General features: G+C 40.0%; 1 protein-coding gene across 2 annotated transcripts; it reads right to left on the reverse strand.

Moving 5' to 3' along the window:
- Positions 1-171: 171 nt before the first annotated feature.
- slc43a3a (solute carrier family 43 member 3a) lies at positions 172-21,804 on the reverse strand. Of its 2 annotated transcripts, XM_086034354.1 has the most exons (13): positions 21,637-21,804; positions 18,262-18,608; positions 15,175-15,304; positions 14,647-14,693; positions 12,205-12,281; positions 11,443-11,535; positions 10,095-10,234; positions 9,894-10,027; positions 9,312-9,455; positions 9,124-9,231; positions 2,972-3,158; positions 2,706-2,829; positions 172-1,587 (listed from the first exon to the last, which is right to left on the reverse strand). In XM_086034354.1, the coding sequence occupies exons 2-13, from the start codon at positions 18,449-18,451 to the stop codon at positions 1,444-1,446; spliced, it is 1,518 nt and encodes a 505-aa protein (XP_085890480.1). In that variant the 5' UTR covers positions 18,452-18,608; positions 21,637-21,804; the 3' UTR covers positions 172-1,443. The 2 variants fall into 2 exon arrangements, with proteins under 2 accessions (XP_085890480.1, XP_085890481.1); XM_086034355.1 differs by lacking the exons at positions 18,262-18,608; positions 21,637-21,804 and adding an exon at positions 17,315-17,355.
- Positions 21,805-24,157: the final 2,353 nt, after the last annotated feature.

The raw sequence follows: 24,157 nt of genomic DNA on the forward strand, positions 1-24,157 counted from the left end.
TGAGGAAAGTCATGTTTTTTTGTTTGTTTTGAAGGGGCGGGCGTTGTGTTGGGTGAGTTTTGTATTCAAATATACACATTTTCAACAGATTCTCAAACATCAGTCTTTTCTCTTTTCCTTTGGGGTTGTCCTGTTAAGGGTCGCCACAGTGCGTCATCTTTTTAAATCAAGTCAAGTCAAAGTTATTTTTATTACCCTTAATCACAGATAAGTCTCAAAGGGCTTCACATGCCCACAGTTGACAAATATAAACGACATCCCCTGATCTTAAAAAAATAAAATGACACATCTGGGGAAAATGACAAACCTTGAGAAGGGGCCGCAGATGGGGGAATCCCCCTGCAATGGATGTCGAGTGGGTAACATTGCACACAATATAGTGCCATACAATGTTAGTTCCAATAATGTGAGTCCATTTAATCAGATGAAGCGCTGCAGGAAGACGCCTTTGGAGAAGCCTAAGCCCATCTCCTGCATCCTCCTCTCAAACACTAACTGCCGTCGTGTCTTTCCGCACTACATCTTTCGACCTTTTCGTGCATCTTGCTCGAGCTCACTCGCCTGGCAGCTCCCTCCTCAATATACTCACGACCTCTCCTCTGGATGTGTCCAAAGCATCTTTGTCCCCAAACATCTCACCTTGGCTGTCCTTCTGAATAGCTCATTTCTAATCCTATCCAACCTGGTTACCCCCTACAGAAATCCTCCCCATCTTCATTTCCGCCACCTCCAAATCTGCTTCCTGTTGTCTCTTCAGTGCCACTGTCTCGAAGCCATACAGCAGGGCCATCTTCACTGTTCTCTTTCATCAGCAGAGATTTTCTCACATAACACACAGGACACTTTCCAAACGTCAAACACCAACACTGTACATGCTTAAAAGTCTTCTATTGCTGTAAATATTTTTTTATTATACATGCATCACAAATGACTTGTCAGCAGGTTGTTACTTGTGATGGGCCGTATTGTGCCAAGTTTTGAAGAGAGTTTCAAGAAACCAGGAAGTCATTTTTGAAGTTGTTTGTTTTGAAGCATGTTTCTTCACAGATTGATTGTACTGAAGGAGTTTCTCCACTACAATAAGCAATTATCAAAAAGCAAAACCTACTGGCTCCAAGCGATTTCGACAAAATACAATTTCCCAATGAAAGAGAATAAAGTCCCCATCACCCATTATTCCAAATTGCCACCAGTGCTGAATCTTTTGACAACTCTGCTTTCAATGCTTTTAACAGAAACACGTTTTTCATGCGCCATTAGCCAAACATTAATCAAGAGCAGATTCAATACATCAATCACACAAAATCAAATCATGGCATTATGTCAGTGATTATTTCCATGGTAACACTTGCAAAACAGGGGGAAAAAAAGCCCATCCCCTTTTATTTAAATAAAATAAATTTTAATTTAATTTATTTAACATTACAAGTACACGTTTTTGTGTTATTCTGACTCATCAGGCGATTTGGCACTACATGTGACAGACTGTCTGCTCCTCCTGAGTTTGGCTGATTTCTTACAGTGGATAAAGACGTACAAAGGATGGATGAACACCAGCAGAGTGAACAGAGTGAGGGCAGTGTCCACCTGCAACACACAACAGTTGAGTCAAGACTAAGGTGACTAAGGTGCACTTTGAGACTTGCACATTTCACCGCAAGACGTTGAAATTTTCCATTGAACTTCAGATTTGTTACACGCACCTGTATTAAGTAATAGCTAGGCTGTTAGAAAAGCAAACCGCCCACACTTTTTTTCGATTATTATTATTATTTTTTTTTTTTCAATAAATGTGCTGCAAGCAGACAAGGCAGCCTACATGCAAAGAGCAAAATGTGTGAGCTTGCAGGGTGGACATTTTTGGCTAATGCTAGGATTTGATAGGTGCATGGCGAACCTTCACTGAGCAACTTGATTTAGTTTGAAAGCTGACTGTTTACTGTTAAACAAATATAATGCACTTGACAACATCCAACTATACACACACACGTATAATTACAAAACAAATGTACTGTAAATATTTATACGGTAACCATCCCGCTGTTTAAAGAACGACAAAATGTTGTTTGTTATGTCACTGAAAACATAAGAGGGTTTGTTGAAGGTGCGGTTACGCCATATGACAAGGAGGGCAGCAATTTTAGGGACACATGCAAAATATTCAACTTGGTTATGAAAATAGAATAGACAGTGGTGCCTTGAGATGCAAGTGCCGAGTCTGATGATACTTGTAACTCAAAACATGCTCTAATCGTCTTTCCATTGAAATTAATGAATGGAAATATTAATCCAATTCAGCACCCCCTGAAAAATAAGACACCTCTCCCTGTGTGGCTGCCGCACCCATTTCATCGTCCGAAAGCCGGTGCTGCTGCTAATATTGGTCCTATTTAGAAAAATGAATAATTTATTAGGAGCTAAAGAACACATCTTAACCAGGGGTGCCTCTACGTGCCTTTTCTGATAAATTGATATTGACTATACTAAAACTGATCCGACATCAGTTTGAGAAATATTTGATGCACATGTAGAAATGTTAGCCCAAACAAGATGAGGGTGGAATTTCAGGGTAGGATGACCAAGAAAGCACAAATTGCTGGGCCCAAATAGTCAGGGTATTGCTGTCTATGCGTAACAACTAACATTGATACGTTGTGTCCACTAACATGGTGCCAATAAACTTTAACAACAGTGCAGCTACTTACATAAAAAGGATCTCCACCAAGAGGTCCTTTGACCAGCGCAAAGCAGGGGTACTGAAGTAGTGAGATTATTGCCGATACAGACATGATAACGCCATACAGCTTCCCAAAGTGACAAGCTGGAAAACTGAGGAAACACACGCACACACAAACAATCACAAAAACATTAACTAGTAGTCAGTAACTAAACTGTATCCTATGTGCAGATGACCGTTTTGGCACCTGAACAATCAGCCTGAGAATGTGTCCGATTTTTTTGTTTCACTCACACAATGTTAATGAAGGCTGCATTTCCCCCGTAGATGAAGGAGCGATTAATGACTTGCAGAACAAAGGTGAAGTACTGCAACGGCAGAGAGGGAATGGAGACACACAAGGAAAAGAGCAGGCACTGCAGGGCGGTCAGAAACAGAGACAGCAAGGAAGAGCGCAGGTCGGCCTCCTGCTCTGTTTCTCCTACACACAAACAACAAGTGGTTAGGCGGGCCCGAGTGATGCACACATCGCCGCTTACAACATGTTACAATTAGTTCATTTGGACAAATTTAATTAAAGTTTTGTTTTGCTGGGGAAGTTTTTACATATAATGCTTCCCCTGTCTATTTAGATCACTGACAACAATCTTGGGCAGGTTTGGGCGTTAGTTTTCCTAATTTAAGGAAAATGACAGCCAAATAATCAAAGAGAAAGTCAACCCCCCCGAAAATTCTTTAAAGTAATATGTTCTATGCAGCCCCACTAGTCTAAACACGGCATTTTGATAAATATTGCATATGTGGAATGAGCTAAGCAGCAAAATCCACCCGGTTTTAGCCATCGCAGGGGGCCCATACAAAAAAGTCTTATAAAAACAGCATATGAAAATGATCAGTTTCAACTGAATTACGGTAAATGTGGATCTTATGTGCCGAAAAACATCCATGTACAAATGCATGAAATTAAATTTTTTTATAATCATGTATGCCATATATGTGTTACTCAATACCATCACTCTTATAAATTTTGTATAAAAAAAGTAGCTGCCATCAAGCCCCTTGTAAAAAAGAGAACGCTGGATGAGTCCTTGTTAGTAAATTATAGACCTTATATAGAAAATGTTCATAGTGTCAAAATGACAACTTTACAGAAGGTAAAAAAAACACCAGCTTGTTTGAGTTCGCAGGCACCGCTTCGCTCAAGTTGTATTACGTATACCTTATATTGTTATTGCACACTCAATCTACATCAATATACTACTACCTGCAAAATACATTCAAATGCTAAGATAACACTGTCATTGATTTAGAGAGTACAAACACGAAGTCTGCGGCAGCCGAGTACTTCAAAATCCGCGATCATGAGAAGTTCCCATCGTGGAAATAGCTTTTGAAAAAGCGAACGTCTGCACTCGACAACACAGTACAATACATCATTTTGCCTACAACGCCTTCACAAAACACCTTCTCAAAGATTAAAAGCCATGAGTGACGTAATAAATTTAAAAAATGAGCCAATTAACCACATCTATAAATTGGATATTAATATGAAACGGAGTCCTAACTCCCTGACACATGATCGAGGGTCCTTCTGCAACGAAGCATCATATCGATCCATATTAAACAAACAGGCCTACTTAATCCGGCAAACTTGACCATTTTCAATCGTTATTAAATTCTGGAAAGAGTGGTGCACTCACAGTTAAGATATTTCTTGGATTAACATAATGTCATGGAGGTTTTCCAGTCAGGCTTCAAGAAGATGCATAGCACAGAGTCAGCCCTGTTACGTGTTTTTAATGATATCCTCCTGTCAAATGACACTGGCGACTATGTATGTTCTGTTTTGTTGGATTTATCTGCAGCATTCAATATGGTGGACCGCTGTATTCTTTTGGCTCGTTTACAGCACCAAGTGGGCATTAGTGGAAGTGCTCTAGAGCGGTTTAGATCCTGTTTGGCTGGCAGGACTTTTTCTGTTAGCCTAGGTTCCTCTGAGTCCCGCTCTGCCCCTCTATCTTATGGTGTTCCACAGGGTTCTATTTTGGGGCCCCTGCTATTTTCGTATTTGCTGCCCCTGGGTTCCATCTTTTGAAAACACAGTATTTCCTTCAACTGCTATGTGGAGGTTTTCCAGGTTGTTGACAGAATGTTGACCTCGTTCGCTCACACTTGCAGCGTGCTGTATTACTTTTTTGAATACTGCTTTCCCTAATGCGTGAATATAAAGTTGTATTTGGTGTGCATCTTTGCCATGCGTCCTTCTCGAAGGTTTGAATTGGCGAAGCGTGTGGGTGTTCGAACGATCAGCGACGAAGCTAGTTAGCAATTAGCAACAGATAAACACATTTGAGTTGACAGGAAAGCATTGTTCTTTCCTCGCATCTCGCTAACATCACTTTGTCAAAATTAAGAGCTAAATTGCTCATTATTGTACTTAGCTGTGACGATAGTAGGCATTTAGACTCTGGTGGAAGCTAACGTAACCCGTGGCGCAATAGCATAATTTAACTTAACGGCTATTTGAGACAAAACTTGCCTGTGTACATTCTGATTTTTCTTGCACCTTTAGGACATTTCGGAGTCGGACACAGTTCAGCCAGTCACCTTCGTGTAAGACTGGTGGCCTGCATTACTCACTGAGGCTCACAAAGAAACAATCCTTTGTTTACTTAAACTTTGTGATCTGTTGGTCCTCTTAAAAGTGTTGTTTAAACAGTGTGGAGCTGCTGTTTTCAAGATGCGTCATCATTTGAACACTATAAATTAGGTATGTTTTTTATGTGCTATTTATGATTTAAGTGACTTCAACGTGAAATACTTTGTATACAACTGCTTTGTAATGCACACTTCTTTTAACAGTATTAGATGAAGTCTAAAAGTGTAAGTCAACCCAAACATTTTTTTCAAGAGTGTGTTCTATGCATGCCCGCTAGTTGGAAAAAAAAGACATTCTGATTAATATTGCATTTGTGGAATATGACTTAAGCAGCAAAAGCAGCCCGTTTTTAGCCATCTCAAGGGCAGAAAATGGCACCACAGTTGCTGTGATTAGTCGTTATCGGAGCCCCAAGCATTTATGTCATTTTCAGTCAACAGAAGTGACAAAATAGCTGCCCCCTGAGATGGCTAAAAATGGGTGTATTAACTGATTCCACAAACGCAATATTAATCAGAATGCCTTGTTTTTACTACTGGGCCTGCATAAACAAATGTTTGGGTTGAATTCCCCTTTTAGTGTTTCAAAAAGCTTCAATGATACATGTAAATCTCTGACTTCCAATGTGTTTTTTTGACTAATATGTCTCCCAGCAGTCACCAAGCATTGATGGGAAAAAGGGATGCCATCATCTGTTGTTTCATTTACCTTCGGCAAAGGCAAGACGAGCTTTTCCTGTTAAATGACATGATTGATACTCTCTTATACTCTTTCATCTCCTCTCTATTCAGTTAGATCATGCTAAATGTAGATGCAAGAATTATGTAATTGCTGTAACAACTGACTGACGAGATGAACTGAAACATATAGGACCACCTTCCTCACACTCAACTTAAACTGTAAAATCTCTATGCATTTGTTTGTTTCTTTTAAATGGAGGAGGAATGTGAGGATCATTCAGACCAAACCATGAAGGTGCTTGTGATCCAGTGAGGGGGTTTAGAACTGACTGGGTTTGCAATACAAACCAAGGCATGCATTCTGTTGATGGGGTTATTATTTGCTATCATCTGCTTGTAGCCCATAACACTCATGAACACCTGTACCCAAAAAGAAAAAAAAAATCCAAGAACGGTGTAGTATAAACCTGTAATAACATTAGAAGCCCTAACCAACACCACATTTTGCCCATTTTTAGGCTCTGTCCGAATGTGCATAAATGTAGGGCACTCAGTTACCCATAATACACTTGGAAAAGTAGTGAACATCTTTGATCACTCAACAGGTAAACATAGACCAAAATGCATTCCAAGCGGAAAAACAACATGGCGCAAGCACGAATGTCAAAGCGATCAAGTCGTTATACACCGCGGAAATAATTAATTCATTTTACTTAACTGAAAATATGAAGGCTACAACAAAGGAAAATAAGATACAGTTTAAAATTAATATTTTGCATTCACAATAAATGGTCGGCGATCTTAATGCGCTGGTGCTTCATGACAGGCACAGTGCTCACATAATACGCGACGAGTTAGTGAGCTGGCTGTACGAATCGACAAACTGAAGGAACTACTTTTTAGTGCTGTATATAGTTTCTGACTTTACAGTGATGGAGGGGTTATGGGATAAAGCTCGCACTAAAAAATGTTATTTTGTGTTGATGTGATTTTCTATATAAACTTTAACACACTCTTAGAAAATGTATGTATGTGTTTTATTGAATACTTATTTGTATCATAAATGAAACATTTTAGATTGCATATATAAAATGTGTAGAACATATTAAAATGGCCTAAAATACTTATAAGTAATTTACTAGATGAATATATGAAATGAAGTGATTTCCTTTATAAACCTTAATATGTTCTTATGAAATTCATGTATGTGTTTTATTGAATACTTATTTGTATCATGTATTAAACATTTCCGTTTGCATGTCTAAAACACATGTAGAACATATTAAAATTGCCTAAAATACTTATAAATAATATACTAGATGAATATATTAAATGATGTGAATTTTTATATAAACTTTAATATGTTCTTATAAAATTAATATGTTTTTTATTGAATACTTATTTGTATCATAAATGAAACATTTTAGATTGCATATATAAAACGTGTAGAACATATTAAAATTGCCTAAAATACTTATAAGTAATTTACTAGATGAATATATGAGAAGAAGTGATTTCCTTTATAAACTTTACTATGTTCTTAAGAAATTCAGGTATGTGTTTTGTTGAATACTCATTTGTATATTATATGAAACGTATACTGAACTATAATAATATACACATAAGATTTTCTAAAATCCTCTATATGATTTATGGGTTCTTTCTGGTAAGAAATGGGCCATAATCACATAGATATTGAATGTGACATATACTGCCAATCCTACTCAATTTATATATGGATGATATGATGCTTGCCATATAAACCATATAGGACTTTTTTGTATGGGGGCAGCCATTTTGTCACTTCTGTCAACTGAAAATAGCATCACAGTTGCTCAGGGCTCAGTATCATGACTCACCTGTTTTCTGAAGCTGAGCCATGAGCAATTGTGATGTCATTTTCAGCCGACAGCAAGTGTCAAAATGGCCGCCGCCTTAGATGGACAAAAACGGATGGGGTGGATTTTGCTGCTAAACTCATATTCCACAAACGCAATATTAATCAGAATGCCATTGGTGTCGCTAACATAAGGTTGGTGGGTTTTGTAAACCATGGGCCCTCTTGTGGTCAAGCATTTTTTTTTTAATGTTGCCGCAGTTGACCCTCACAGAGGCAGGTAGCACGGACGTCAGACTGGGTCACTGCATTGTGTTGGGGGGGTGTGAGCCCTTGCTGTCAACGTTCCTTTGTTGATTCATCGTCGCCATTTTAGAAACTGCCTGGAAAGGGTCACACAGGGTTATGGAGGTGGACAGAGTGCTGCTACCCTCTTGTGTGTTAATGTGAAATTGCATTTAGAGTGTATTTCATACGCTTGTCAATGAGGCTAGACGTCATGAATTTTATGACGGGTCGGATACAATTTGACTACGGGCCGCATTTGGCCCCCGGGCCGGACTTTGGACATGCTGGTTATTGAATGTCATTGGCTCAGCCGCCCAGACGGCAACTGTTATTTTTCTGGACAAAAAAAGCAAGGTAGAAAACATTTTCAATTGCAAAGATGCTGTTTGTACAGTCTGGGGAAAGGGTGGGAATGGATGGCAATAAAACAAAGGTAGCTACTGTGATTCTAATCACTGCTATGGTCTATTCATGGCTTACTTATTCCTTACTTTTTTCTGTCCTCCATTCGTGTGTGCAATGTTGGGCCCCTTTGACCTCCAAACCCATGTGGAATACAGCCCAGCAACGAAACTGCAGAATGCCATGTTTCGACTAGTGGGCCTGCGTAGAACATATTCTTGTAAAGAAAATTTTGGGATTGACTTCCTCTTTAAGTATTCTTGTAAAACCCAATATATGTGTACAGTAGTGTATTTCTATGACATGGCGACTGTCTCGCTCTCTTAAAACCAGGAAATGGGTGTGCACAGTGGAGTTCCTGGCCAAATTGCTACATCTGTGCCAATCAGATGACAGTAACGTCACGGCCCTCCTCATCTTGCGTTCTAGAACCAGGTTGGAAGAGGTTCTGAAAAGCGGTTTCATTGTACCGCACGGCCCCCCAAAAAAATGTTAATAGAGAAGTAACCACACAGGGCGGAACCAGGCTGTTTCCAGGTAGAACTGGTACAGTGGAAAAGAGGCTTTAAACCCTGATTACCAGGAGCACGAGGCTTTCCCTTGTGCCTGTCCAGTATGAGTCCATTCCAGGGTGCGCACAACACCCCACACAGCTGTGTCATGGCAAAGGCATTGGTGTACCGACTCACTGTGGGAGGGAGGACGCACAAAAAATCAGCCAAATACAGAACGCCGTGTAATGTTAATCTGTGTAACAAGCATCTTTACCCAGGTTGGCGTCATTTTGGGCCAGGCGGATGAGCATTGAATTGAGGGTGCCGATGAAGAGGTAATGTCTCAGCTGCATGATGGACAACCATAACAGGTGGCACGCGAAAAACCAGGACAGCACGCAACTCCTGAAACTTGGCACTAAATCAGGGATACAGTCCTTATGCTCAAACAGTGTTCTGAAGTAACGTACTGTTTTAAGAGCTATCGCAAGGTAATATCCATTCATCCATTTTCTATACCACTTGTCTTCATAAAGGATGCGGATTAGCTGGAGCCTAAATCCCATCTGATTTTGGGTGAGGCAGAGTACGGCCGGGAGTCTGAACTAGTCGCCTAGTGTCATCCACGAGAGCATCTGTAATCCTAAATTATACCTTTACTAAAACTAATGTCCAAATGGTATTATATATTGTGTGAATAAAATAAAACAGCCCATGGTGTTCATTTATTATTAGTATGTTTACTATTGTGGTTGTAATTTACTGTGATTCAAAACGGCATTACACCATACTGCGCTGTTTTGCTGTATTTTGACCTAGTGAAATCCTGCACTCAAATATTGTCATCGATGTTTACCTTTTCCAGACCTACTGAGTTCCGTCTCATCCTCGGATGTGTTCATCCTGCAACTTGACTCGGTTGAAACTGGCGCAGCTTCATCCCTCGTCCTCTGCTCCAAGTTGGACGACTTGCTTTTTCCACATTTCACTCTGTGAAATCAGTAACGTAAGGTCTTAAGTGCATAGTGTGCTGGAAATTCGGAGTTCATGTTCTTACCCATAGGTGTAGCACTGTGGCACAGGGTAGGGGATATGTGTCCTAGGCATCAGAAGGAATGTGCGCACAACGTGCATAATGGAGCACAAGGACAGAATGAGGAAGGAAGTGCGCAATGAGATGCCTTCCTCATGTAGAACCTGCACAGTAGACAAGAACTAATGGTGAAAAACAGAACAGGGACTTTTTGCTTTATTTCAACCATTATGCTAAAATGATCTGATACTAATATTTCTATATTAAAAAACATTTGAGTTATTTTTGTGTATTCTAATCTCTTGAGCTGGTGAGTTTTGGGGGTTGGCTAGCTAACATGTTCCATGTTCTTTTTCTGAAATGCTGTGTTACTCTTACGCAAGATGTAACGGGACACACACCTTCCGAAAAGTTCAACATTTATCTCGTCATTCCATAGAGTGTTTTCCCAAAGGTCTTGGGGATCATCAAGATATCTTTGGACAAAATTGAGACGAGTCTTAATGTTCTTTCTGCTCAGCAGTGGTTTTCGTCTTGGAACTCTGCCATGCAGGCCATTTTTTGCCCAGTCTCTCTCTTATGTTGTAGTCATGAACACTGATCTTAACTGAGACAAGTGAGGTCTGCAGTTCTTTGGATGTTGTTGTGGGGTCTTTTGGGACCTCTTGGATTAGTCGTCGCTGCGCTCTTTGGGTCATTTTGGTCGGTCAGCCACTCCTGGGAAGATTCACCACTGTTCCATGTTTTCGCCATTTGTGGATAATGGCTCTCACTGTGGTTTGCTGTACTCCCAAAGCTTTAGAAATGGCTTTATAACCTATAAGCTTTATCGACCAGACCCATAGAGATCAATTATTTTCTTTCTCATTTGTTCCTGAATTTCTTTTGATTTCGGCGTGATGCTTTTGAAGATCTTTTGGTCTACTTCACTTTGTCGGGCAGGTCCTATTTAAGTGGTTTCTTGATTGGGAACAGGTGTGACAGTAATCAAGCCTGGGTGTGTCTGGAGAAATTGAACTCAGTTATTATAAAGCACAGTTATGTTTTATAACAGAGGGGCGGACACCTTTTCACACATAGCCATGTAGGTTTGGATTTTTTTTCTCCTTTAATAATAAAGAGCTTCCTTGAAAAACTGCATTTTGTGTTCATTTGTGTTATCTTTGACTAATATTTCAATTTGTTTGATGATCTGAAACATTAAAGTGTTTCAAACAGAAAAAATATAAGAAATCAGGAAGGGGGCAAAACAATATATATATATATATATATATATATATATATATATATATATATATATATATATATATGCACCCATACATACCGGTATATATATATATATATATATATATATACATATATACCAGTTTACCTTAATGATGAGAAACACCGCTGAGGAGGAGTCAAAGGCACCACTGTAGATGGTAATGATGGTGGAGCGGTGAGCTGCAAACAGGTTGCCCACCTTTAATGATGCACAAAAACACAAATCATAGCGTATTTCCTCATACTGTAGATTATTTCTGTCATTACAAACACATCTGCGTCAACCATAATTCATTTTCATTCAGGAGATTTTGAATTCCGTTTATATCGGTTAATAATCATTGAAGCTCGCTGTAAGCTAATTTTGCTCTGACCGACCAATCAAAGGAGGGGAAAATGCTGATGTCATCAAGGGGCAGCTCGCTGTCCCCATGTGAATGAATTTGAACTCTGATTGGTGAAAGAAACAGTCTCATTGCTAATGGGTTAAGTTATACCTGCCAAGTTATGTCGGCCAGCACTACTGATTGAAGGTCCTGCACAGAATAGCCCATGACATGACATCACATCTGAAATTTGATTGGAATTTTTTTTTTAAATCAACATACACTGCTGGAAGTCGTGAAGCCAAGACAAATGTTAGGAAATCAAGAAACTAAATTGTTGGGAATGAATGAATGCATTCCTGGAACAACATGGATTTTAATTTAGGTTGCATATTTCATATTATAATTTAGGTTGTACATGTAGTTCAGTATAGGCCAGCAGAGGAGGCCTTGGTGGCTCTGACGACCAGTCACTGCCACATTGTAAATGAGTTTTGGACTGATGTATTATACAAGTTGTAAATTAAGGACTGTCTTTCTACCTGCAAGTTGGTCATAAAGAGCAGAATCCCCCCCACAGCAATGCAGGACAGAGCAGGATAAAGCAGGATTGAAAGTGCTGAAAAAAAGGAAAGAAAAAAAAGCAATGGAATTATGCTTAAGGATTTGTTAGGATGATCGATACATTTTTTTCCCATTTTTTTGCTTTAGGTTTAGGTGTCAATTCGCAGCATTCTGGTCACATGTTGATCTCCACTTCGCTCCAGAAGTATAGGGCCTTCCACCTTTGTGGCAGACCGGTCCATCTATCCGCCTATGACGGCCACCCATTTCGTAGCCGGACTAAGCATAGTCGGAAGCCCATTTTTTTTCATCTATGTTCTTGTCTATCGTCTATTTCCACGGTGAGGCTTAAATGGCCACGGCGAGGTTTCCTTTTTCTCGTTGGCCGAGGCTTCTGGGTCCTAAAAGGAGACGAATTTCGTCCGGCCGTGGGGTTGGGGGGGGGGGGGGGGCCTAAGAGGATTTGGGGGGGTGCTATTGGTAGTTGGACAAAGTTGATAGACGGAAACGCTAATGGAAGCCCGTTTCAAATGCTAGGCAGACCGTCCTATCGTCGATTACTATTAGGTCCAGCTGGACAAAAAGGCGGATTATCGGAAAGGGTACCGCAGGCGGAAGGCGATAAACGGACCAAGAATTTTTGGTAAAATGCCCAGCTCTGGCCAAAGTATTGGAACAGATAGAATAAAAGTGAATAAGACTTAAAGCGTAAGTCAACCCAAACATATTTTTTTCGAGAATATGTTCTATGCAGGCCCCGATCTAGTTGAAACATGGCAATATGAGTTAAGCAGCAAAATACGTACACCCGTTTTTAGCCATCTGTGTGGGCGGCCATTTTGTCACTTCTGTCAACTGAAAATGACATTACAGTGGCTTAAGTAACGACCAATCACAGCTCACCTGTTTTCAGAAGCTGAGCTATGATTGGTCGTTATCTGAGTCCCGAGGGGGTGCGATGTCATTTTGCAGTCGACAGAAGTGACAAAATAGCCGCCCCAAGAGATGGGATGGGTTAACTCGTATTGCACAAACAATATTTATCAGAATGCCTTGTTTAAACTAGTGGGCCTGCATAGAACATATTCTTGAAAAAAATATGTTCGGTTGAGTTCCGCTTTAATTTTTTTTTTTTTTGAGTCGGATGTCTCTGTTGGTGGGCATTTCACAATAACAGCCGAGTCACTCCACATTAGTGATGATAATTCAGCTGTCAAAAATTGTCTACATTATCAACATGTAACAGTTTGACTCAATTTACATAGCTTGTTTGTTGAACATAAACATTGAATGCTGAACATTGTTTATTTGTTTTAATCCACGTGAGAGGTTTTTTTTTTTCAAATGTTTTGTCTTATTTCTGAAAAACAGGCACTGACCACCTGTTCCTTAGGACCTAGTTGCACTCTCCACACTATAAAAAAATGAGATGTTGGCTCAATGTTAAAAGAAAGACAGAAAGAAACGATATAACTTTTTCCACTGATATCTCTCAGGTATTTTCATTGAGCTAGTGTTGAGTGCATGCCACAAGAATGTTCTAGCTAATCAGAAGTCAACTTAGAAATATCTTTGGAAACTGTTACTTTTTTATTTTTACGTTGCGCAAATACCTCCTGTTTTAGAGCGTGATGAGTGATATTCGCGCCCATTGTGCATAGAACATATTCTTGAAAAAAATATGTTCGGTAGAGTTCCGCTTTAATTTTTTTTGGGGGATTTAGTGGCAAATCATTTCTGACAGTTCATATACTGTAACTACATCAAGTCTGTGACCCATTGACTTAACCAAACATTTCTTCTTTTGTGGTGCTTTTCCAGGCTTTCAATGCAGCTTCTTTCCATTGTTGTTTGTTTTATAGAGTTACTCCTTTCAGTCTCCTCTTTGGCAAGTGAAATGCTTACTCTATTTTAATTAAGCATGCGGTTGAATTGGCCAGTCTGAAATATTCCACTTCTTTCCCCTGATAAACTCATTTCTTATTTTCTCCTTTGTGTCTGTTTGTCAGACAATATTGCTCCGTAGACTTTGCCAGTTTACTTTCTGTCTTAGTAAATGTCACAAAACTTTGTCAATGAACCTCTTTAAAGGCGATGTCACAGGATTTGGATCCCGAGGTCTCACGGACAAACCAGTTCTCTCTGAGAATCGGTCTCATAATCATCCTTTGACATCAAACTCAAATGTTTCTAGTCTATGGCAGAAGCAATTCCCCTCACTGGTGCATTTTTTGGGGGGAGGGGAGTGTATGTCTATATGGTCTGATTAGCTGGATTCCAATAGAACACAGAAAAGTCAGTAGCATAGTATTTCACACATCTTTCTCATAATGGTCCTCACAAGATTACCACATTGCACGTTTACAGTAGGTTATCTATTGTGCGTGCGTGCATGTGTGTGCGTGTGTGTTGGCACCTACTCGCATTAGAAAAGGTCACAAGAAGGGTTCCAGTGGTGTAAAGAGATCTGGAGATCAATGAAAAACATGATGAAATGCAACATAAGCCTTGCTTTTTTTTTTGTCTAGACAAAGTAGAAGAGGAAACATTTCATCCAAATTAGCCATACAAACATTTTAACATCAGAAGCACACATTGTATTTCAGTTAGTTGTTGTTTACAGTGAAACATTCACTGACCAAAGGTTCTGTGTGAACCTCTTGCTCTTTTTATGCTAACTAGTTTGCAATTGACTAGCGACCGTTCCAGGGTGTATCCCTCGTCTTGTGCAAAGTCAGCTGGGATAGCCCTAATGGCTAGGATAAGTAGAGTAGAAAATGGATGGCATACAGTGAACCGAAATATGCAAATGAAATTAATTTGTCTGTGGATTTATTTTTGTTTTAGGTAAGGCAACGAGGCTCATTCTGTAAACTGTAAGGCCAACCTGGTCTCAATAGAATATGGTCCCAAAAGCGACCATTGTAATGTAGAGAGGAAAAACTCACATTGCCAACAGCCTGGATACCATCGTGCCAAAGTGATCAAAGAGGAAGCCGCTAAATAGATTAATAAAGTTGTTGAGGAAAGATGCAATGGTGAAGACCAGCGCAAACTTCTCATCCTGACCACTGCAGTCTGTGAAGAAGAGACACAGAACAATCGCAGACGTTACGTAGGAGGCAGTTGTGGAAAAAAACAGATTCAATGCTGCATTTGAGGAAAGTGCAAAGTCTGACTTTTCCGACTTCCGACTATGATAAGTGCACTAGAAAGTTCTTTTGAACTGGTCCGAGTTGCAAAGTTAGAAGAAAAAAAAAAGGATTTCGAGTTCACCGATCGACTTCATTTTTGGAAATCATGGACGCCATGTCGTCTGGGACAAAGAGGAAAAGAGACCATTCGCATTGTTATGGGCCCAAAGCTCAAAAGACAGTATTTTCTTCAGATATGGTCTTGTTTTGTGTGTGATTTTTTTTTTGGTTTGTTTAGTTGGGCCTAGTTTTTTGTGTCCTTGTAATTTGATAAAAATGTGAATAAAAATATGAATTCAAAAAAGGTCAAAAGCCAGCACCTGTGATGATATTGGAGTGTGTTAGTGCGCATAGTATGGAGCACTGAGTCGGATGTCTCCGTTGGTGGGCATTTCACAATAACAGCCGAGCCACTCCACATTAGTGATGATAATTCAGCTGTCAAAAATTGTCTACATTATCAACATGTAACAGTTTGACTCAATTTACATGGCTTGTTTGTTGAACATTAACATTGAACGCTGGACATTGTTTATTTGTTTTAATCAATGTGAGAGTTTTTTTTTCAAATGTTTTGTCTTATTTCTGAAAAACAGGCACTTTTTAACAAGAAAGTGCTACAATTTTAGGACCCTAGGTGCACTCTCCACACTATAAAAAAATGAGATGCTGGCTCAATGTTAAAAGAAACATAGAAAGAAACGATATAACTTTTTCGACTGATATCTCTCAGGTATTTTCATTGAGCTAGTGTTGAGTGCATGCCACAAGAATGTTCTAGCTAATCAGAAGTCAACTTTGAAATATCTTTGGAAACTGTTACTTTTTTATTTTTACGTTGCGCAAATACCTCCTGTTTTATAGCGTGATGACGCCCATTGTGACGGTGTGTTTAAATTCCATTGAGAATTTCTAGGACACAAGATTGTAAGGCCAGCGCTTCTCAGCCTTTACAAACGTACAACAAAACATGTAACTAAAGTGTTTACTGTACGTGAGCCGCCCTCAGGTGGTCCCCCTCCTCCATTCATCTGACTGCACCCTGGGGAGCAGAGCTTTCAGCCGCTGTCCTCCCCAGCTCTGGAACTCTCTACCACCCGACCTCTGGAACTCAGACTCTCTCATTACCGCTACATTCAAATCCAAATTCAAAACATATCTGTTCAGTATCGCGTATTCTCCTTAACTTCATTGCCCTGTGTCTGATTGATGGACAGTGTCCATGAGGCCTTGAAAGGTGCTTACGGACAACATTTATTATTATTATTCCACCATATTGCATGTGACCATTGTATTAGCTATAAAAACAAAAAAACATGGTTCGGTATCAATCCCATGAGTTCTGGCTTGATTATACTGAATATCTCCAAGGAGCAAGAGAATGAGGCGTCTTCACAGATCACTTTACTTTACCACATCCAAAACAGCTGCAATGTCAATGTATGATTCAGCCCTCAGGCAAGCGGATGTTGCAATAAGACCACTGACTGTGTGCGGCAGCACTGTGCGAACAGAGTACAACAGTGGTGTTACCAGGAAGCCAGGTGTGGGTGGGCATTAGTCTTTCCTTGGGGGGGCAAAAAAGTGCTACAATGCTCAAGTAGTTCAAAATCCAGCATAGGGCTACTGCACCTTAAAACGTGTTTTGTTTTCTCCTAAATTGAGGTAACTGTTGTTGTGATTTGGGCTGAACAAATAAAAGTTGATTTGGTTTTTTATTTCCCATTCATCAGAACTACATCCAGTTTTCTTTGGGTGGGCAGAGTGTGTCCGTGGGTGGGCACTGCCCACCCTGTCCCCCCTCTGGTAACGCCCCTGGAGTACGATAGTACATTATAGAATCATCAAAAATATGAAGCAAAGTAAGTACTTTCCTTGCATTTCATGTGCCCACCTTAACAATGACGTCTGGCGACGAGTCTGCCTGCACTTCAGGGCTTGAGCTTTCAAAAAGTTCAAGAACAAACGTGGATTTGCACATAAAAGCATTGTTGGTATTGCCAACTCAAAATAAAATGCATCTTGGAGTCATATTTTCATAATTGCACTTGGTTACAAATGACAATCTATTTTTCTATGTATTAGCCTGATTTCTTTTGGAAAAGACTGAGTTTTATGTTCACATACAGTGAGCAAAATCAGATTAAATTTAAAAACAGCTTACTGTTTCAAATATTTGAATTAGATTGGTGTGGCTATAGTTATAAATTAATTACAAAGCTTCTAAATATATTTTTTGGAATGACGTTTGACCACTACTTAAAACAGAATCGATCTCTTGAAATGCGACTCATGAAGTAAGACAATACTTCAACGTGTTCTAATTTTACACTCATTTTATAGGCCCTTCAGCAATGCCTCATACATTCCAGACACTTGAGCAGCATCTACTTCAATTACAGAGGAGAATTTATGTCCTCAAGTCATATGATGCATGTTTTTCACAATGTAGAACAGTTCCCACGTGCCCTGTCCCTGACATCACAATACAAATTTACAGTATAGTAATTATCCACCGTTCAGATCACTTGACGATGCCAATGACGATGGGGCATAGCTACGGCATGTACCGAAGTGAGCGGTTGCCAATTTAGCAAATCAGTCACAATATTTAATGATCCGATTCCTCTAATGACTTAAATAAATAAAATAGAAATAATGAGCAACAAATCTCGCGGCTTTTTGTGGTTAGCGGATATTGGTGATGTTGGACACTACTAAAGACTCTCAGACTCTCTTACGAGCAGGAAATGTATACCCCTTCATGTCCAGACTGCAAATGAATGTCACTTGTGCTAGAGCTCGGCTGGCTTTTTTAACAATATATATTGGGTCTCTTACCTTTAACAGCTGTTGTTCCATTGCTGTCTCGAGCACTGACACACAGCTGACTGAAGTATCCATCCTTCTTCAACACAAACACCAGGGAGGCATACCCAAACACGACACCAGCAAAGCAGAGACACTCAAGCATCCCAGACATCAAGGTCAGCCTGTAGAGCAGCCTCGTACCAGTCTTGTGACTCGGCATGCTTCAATTTCTTGTGCTTCCAAGAGTCCCAATGATCAGTCAAGGTTGAGGTTTTTCCTCTCTGGACGGCTTCTTAAGTTTTCATTTGTTCCCCCGCTTTCTTCTGAAAACTGTTTATACTTCTCCTGTTTTGGATTCCTCACATAAGCCCAAATTTCTACAAGATAGACAGGAGAAAAAGATATTGACATTACAGCACAAACAGCACAGATTTTTTGACCTCTCTTGAAATGTGCAGTCCTATCAAAAGAAAATGTGTCATCTTCCACACCGCTTATCCTGTACAGGGTCACAGGGAGGTGCTGGAGCCTATCCCAGCTGGCTATGGGCGAAAGGCGGACTACACCCTGAACTGGTCACCAGCCAGTCGCAGGGCACACACACAGACATTGTCACTGAGCAGGAACCAATCCCACGCTACCAGCACACAACTCAGGCGAGTGTACCACTACACTGTGTATCCAAAATCTAAATACTGTCTTTTTTTGGTCGAAGGAAGCGCTAACAGAAGCGCGTTTAAAATGATAAACGGACCGACCGATAGACTATTTTTTGATCCGGCTTGACAAAAAGGCGGATAGCCGGACAGTGGAAGGCTACACAGGCTGCAGACGCGCAGTGATAAACGGACCGACAAATTTTACTAAAATGCCCACCTTTGGAAAACAGTATGTCCAATGGGGACAGTACATATCCATGTGTGGTAGTATTGCATGTGGAGTCCCTCAGGAATCTGTACTGGACCCAAATCTTTTTCAGCGTCGACCTATACTTGGTGTCTGAAAAATTTTACTTTGTCCTGTTTGTGGATGACACTACAATTCTGTATTCAGGTGTAAATATTATGATTGAAAAATTAAACGTGTAAGCTACAAAACTGGTTTGCAAGAAATAAATTGTGACTAAATAAACAAAAGACTAAGATCGTGTTCTTTGGAAAATGTGGTGTATGCATACAGACAAATATTAGGATTGATACCATGGAAATCAAAAGAGATTATAAGCACACGTTCTTGGGTGTAACTCTTGATCATAACATTTCTTGGAAACCGCACATTAGAAAATCAAAACCGAAAGTGCAAAGATTGTGGCCTTAAAGTGGAATAAATATGTTCCCAGCAGGCCCACTATGGCATTCTGATTAATATTGTGTTTGTGGAATATGAGTTAATCCACCCGATTTTAGCCATTTCAGGGGGCGGCCATTTTGCCACTTCTGTTGACTGAAAATGACATCACAGTTGCTCAGATCTCAGATAACGACCAATCACGGCTCAGCTTCAGAAAACAGGTCAGCAGTGATTGGTCGTTACTTGAGCCCTGAGCAACTGGTGTGTTTTCAGTCGACAGAAGTGACAAAATGGCTGCCCCCAGAGATGGCTAAAAACGGGGGATTCACTCTTATTCCACAAACGCAATTTTTATCAGAATGCCTTGTTTCAACTAGTGGGTTTGCATAGAACATGTCATGTCATGTCATCTTCCAAACCGCTTATCCTATATAGGGTCACGGGGAGTTGCTGGAGCCTATCCCAGCCGTCAATGGGCGAAGGCAGACTACACCCCGAACTGGTCGCCAGCCAGTCGCAGGGCACACATAGACACTGTCACTGAGCGGGAATCGATCCCACGCTGCCCGCACACAACTCAGGCGTGTGTACCACTACACTATCAGCGGACTTGCATAGAACATATTTTTGACAAAAATATGTTCGGGTTGACTTCCACTTTAATGAATAAATCCAAATATTATCTTGACAAGAAAGCTTTATATATAATATATTGTTCTCTTATTTTACCCGATTTAAGCTATTGTGAAGAGACCTGGTCAAATTCATATAAGTGTAATATTGAAGCATTATATGAAATACAAAAAAGGAATAGGAATTATCATCTTTACAGGATATTGTGATCATACTAATGCCCTTTTTCTTCAGTTAAAAATTATGAAGTTTAAGGACGTTGTAGAATTTAAAACAAATTAAGTGATGTTCAAGATACACAAACATTTCCTCCCAGCAAATATCCCCAAAAGTTGATCTTACGAGAAGAAATGTACACAACTTGAAGGAAAAAAATTATTTTAAAAAACATATTCCCGAACTACTCAGTGTGTATGTGAGAGTTACGAGATGTTTTGTAAATCTATGGAATTGTCTTGATGGAGAAATCAAAGCCTGCAAAAATAGTGCAATTCAAAAAGCATTATAAAAATCACTTTCTGCATAAATATACAGAAGAAGAATTTATTTTTTTTTTCAAACCCTGAGGTAACATCCAATGCAAGCTTGCTCAACACAACAGCGTGTAGTAACCCGCTTTTCACTTTTGGTCTTGTTTCCTCAATAACATTATTTGTATCACCGTAAACGGCGAAAAAAAATGTGTCAGCCTGCTTTTCACTTTTAGTCTTGTTTCCTTAATTATTATTTGTATGACCATGAACGCAAAAAAACAACAACAAAACAACAACAAAAAACATGTTGCAACCTGCTTCTCAGTTGTGTTTTGTTTCACCATTTATAGTCCGACCATAATGAAAGATGCATGTAGCAACCTGCTTCTCAGTTTCATTCAGGAACTGTATGAACAAGATAGAAAATCAACATGACTGACGTAAACACTGGTTGTGTTATTATTCGTGTAAAACATATGCAACACAGCATTGTCCTTAATTTAGTGAATGAGGGGTAGGATAAGTTCTTTGACCTTCAACCTACTCACTTTGAGTATCAATTGTAACTTTATTTTGAAATGTGTCTATTCTGATTGAAACATGATGCTCAAATAAAGCCAGTCAATCAATTAATCAATCGATAATTTTAACAATATTCTCAATACATTCGATGTATATAATACACACACACACACACACACGCGTACACAAAAAGCGCTGACTTCTGGATTACTTCTCACTCACTCCGACGCTGTACAACGATGTGAAAATCGCATTGCCTCTATAGCCTCTATAGCATCGGTTTTCTGTATCAAACGTGACAGGTTTCGTCAGGTGGTGTTTACACTTATTCCAATTAGGCCCCATGAATCTACTTTGACACGAATGTAGTGTAGTCGTCGTCAGCATCTTTTACCGGTTCCCACTTGACGCTCGTGAAACGCACTACTTCCACAAGCCACCACAGAATTTAGCGAAGATATTAGACGTTGACTTGACTCACAATTACCTTATAGTGTCCGGGACGTCCAAACATTGTTCTAGTAGCTCAGTGACGCGATCCGCGCCTTTGGAGGAGCTGCAACTGTGCGCAATCGGGTTCAGTTCAGTATGCGGAACGGCGCGCGAAAGAACATGACTAATTAAGTGCTGTCATTCGAGTCTTACGTGTGTGACGTCTGAGCACAATAATGATAAACGAGCAATCTCTGTCAAGTGACTGTGTTCACACCGCAAAAGCGAAACAGAAGAGCTTACTGTACACAATGTAAACTATACTACATTCTTTGGATCACATGAACGTGTCGCATGAGCTTTTAACGTTTTATTGTTTGCCTTTCTTTTTTCAAAGAAACTGACTTTTTTTTTTTTTTACCATTAGCACAATTTAATTAGACCTGTTGTAATTCATCTCTAATTAGAAAATGTGTTACTGTAATGCTATTTTTTAATGTGATGTGTTGTATTCTATATAATTTTTTAGAATGTTGGTAAACCAGCCAGGATACTTCCAGGTGGCAGAAGAGTGAATGCTGACCTGATGTGATAAATCTGTTTGTACTGTATTTAGGGTTGCCCCCACCACACACCCAAGTTTTGGTTTGTTAGTTTTTACTTTTCTTTCACTCAACTCACAGTAAGGGATTCATGAAATAAAATGATGTATGTTCTCCCCGTGCCTGAGTGGGTTTTCACCGGGTAATCCAGTTTCCTCCCACATACCAAGAACATGCATGGTAGGTTAATTGGACACTCTAAATTGTCCCTAGGTGTGACTGTGAGTGTGGATGTTTGTTTTCCTCTGTGTCCCCTGTGATTGGCTGGCAACTAGTTCAGGGTGTACCCCGCCTACTGCCTGAAGACAGCTGGGAAAGGCTCCAGCACGCCTACGACCTTAGTGAGAATAAGCAGTTAGGATAATGGATAGATGGACGGATTTTTATGATATGCTGTGTGCGGGGCTCAATAGTAACAACACTTATTTAGATAGATGGTCAATCTGAAGGTATAGTGGGAGAGCATCCAAGTGTGTCAGTGCAATGTGTTACAGTTAACACTTGTGACGTATTATGCCTCGGACCGGTCTGTGACGGACGCCATTTGCTGACGACTGACGAATGATGGGACATTTTTTAAAAATGACAGACAAAGCACTGACGGAAGAGGATTCTCGTCTGTCAGAGTAATCGTCATTTACCAGGTAAATTACTGATGGACCTCCCAGTCCGACACTGACGGATGCCCATTTTGCTGACGGGGTTTTATGTGGTGGGGTGGGGGCTGATGAACGGGCTGATGGACCGACAGCCTACTGACAGATTTAACTGAGGACCAACTAACGATTACATTTGGGTTTGGCTTAAAAAAATGACAAATGACGGAAGGGTACCCGTGCAGGCCACTGACGGACTCTGAATAACAGACCGGCAAAACTGAGTAAAATGCTCAGATCTGCTCTTATATGTGTTATTTTTTACAGACAGGATGTAATGGTTGTGTTGTTTCTAGTCATGTATTGAATAACTGCTACTTTTGGTTCCATCATTAGTAACAAAGGTAGTGCAGTCAGTGCATTTATAATACGATGACTTTTAAGTTTAGTTGTAACAAAGTGGTTGTCAGTGTCACTGTGGGCAGCAAAAACAATCTGCTGATGCCCGCTGTGCAGGCCAAGTCCATGCTTCAAATGGTCCCGTGGGTCGGAGGAAATTGCCGCGTGGGCCAGAAGTGTACATGGAATAGCGGCCCTAGCAGCTCATAAAGCAGCCTGACAGACTGAATTCTGCTCCAGATTAGCTACTATTAAAGGGACAGACTGGGAACCAAACCTCCATCACAGAGTGTGTGGAAAGCATTTTCTCACAGGTATGTCTGTACATTGATTATGTTGACTTTCAGTAATTTGGGAAAACATCAGGCTACAGCGTTCTTTCCATTTCACGGTCAAAACAACACATTTGTGCCATTAATCCTATCAACAGAAAAGTCAATTAAACCAAAGATCATACATGTCAGAATTTCCACCGCTTACCTTCTGTGGCATTGGGTCTTACCTCCAAGCAATTTAGCTCATGCATACGTCTTCTTTCCAACTAACCCTTGACACATTATCCCGCGGTTGAGAAGAAGGCTAAAATCATTCATTCAATCCATTTTCCACATTTTCTCATTCTCTCTACCTTGGTCAAATGACATAGGAGAATTTGTTTACTAGTAGAGCCATCGGACAACATTTGGGATCCTGCCACGCACGTGTACAGGTGACTTGATGGTGAAATGTCCTTTGTGCTTGTAGTGTGTAAATAAGCAAGTAAGACTTCTAAGAAATACAAAATGATTGCATTCTATAGTGCATTCAAAAAGTAAAAGGAAGAGGGTCAGCATATAACATCAGCTCCAATAGCTATTACATGGTTCCGCCAAGTCAGATCAATTAGATATGAATCATATTGTGACCTTCATTTTGCAAAGGTTAGTGTGATAGATGTTATTACGTGTTTCAGATATTGGATCCTGACATGTCACATGCC

The sequence above is a fragment of the Filicampus tigris genome, chromosome 6, assembly GCF_054856515.1.
Source record: "Filicampus tigris isolate MCC_2025a chromosome 6, RoL_Ftig_1.0, whole genome shotgun sequence".
NCBI lineage: Eukaryota > Metazoa > Chordata > Actinopteri > Syngnathiformes > Syngnathidae > Filicampus > Filicampus tigris.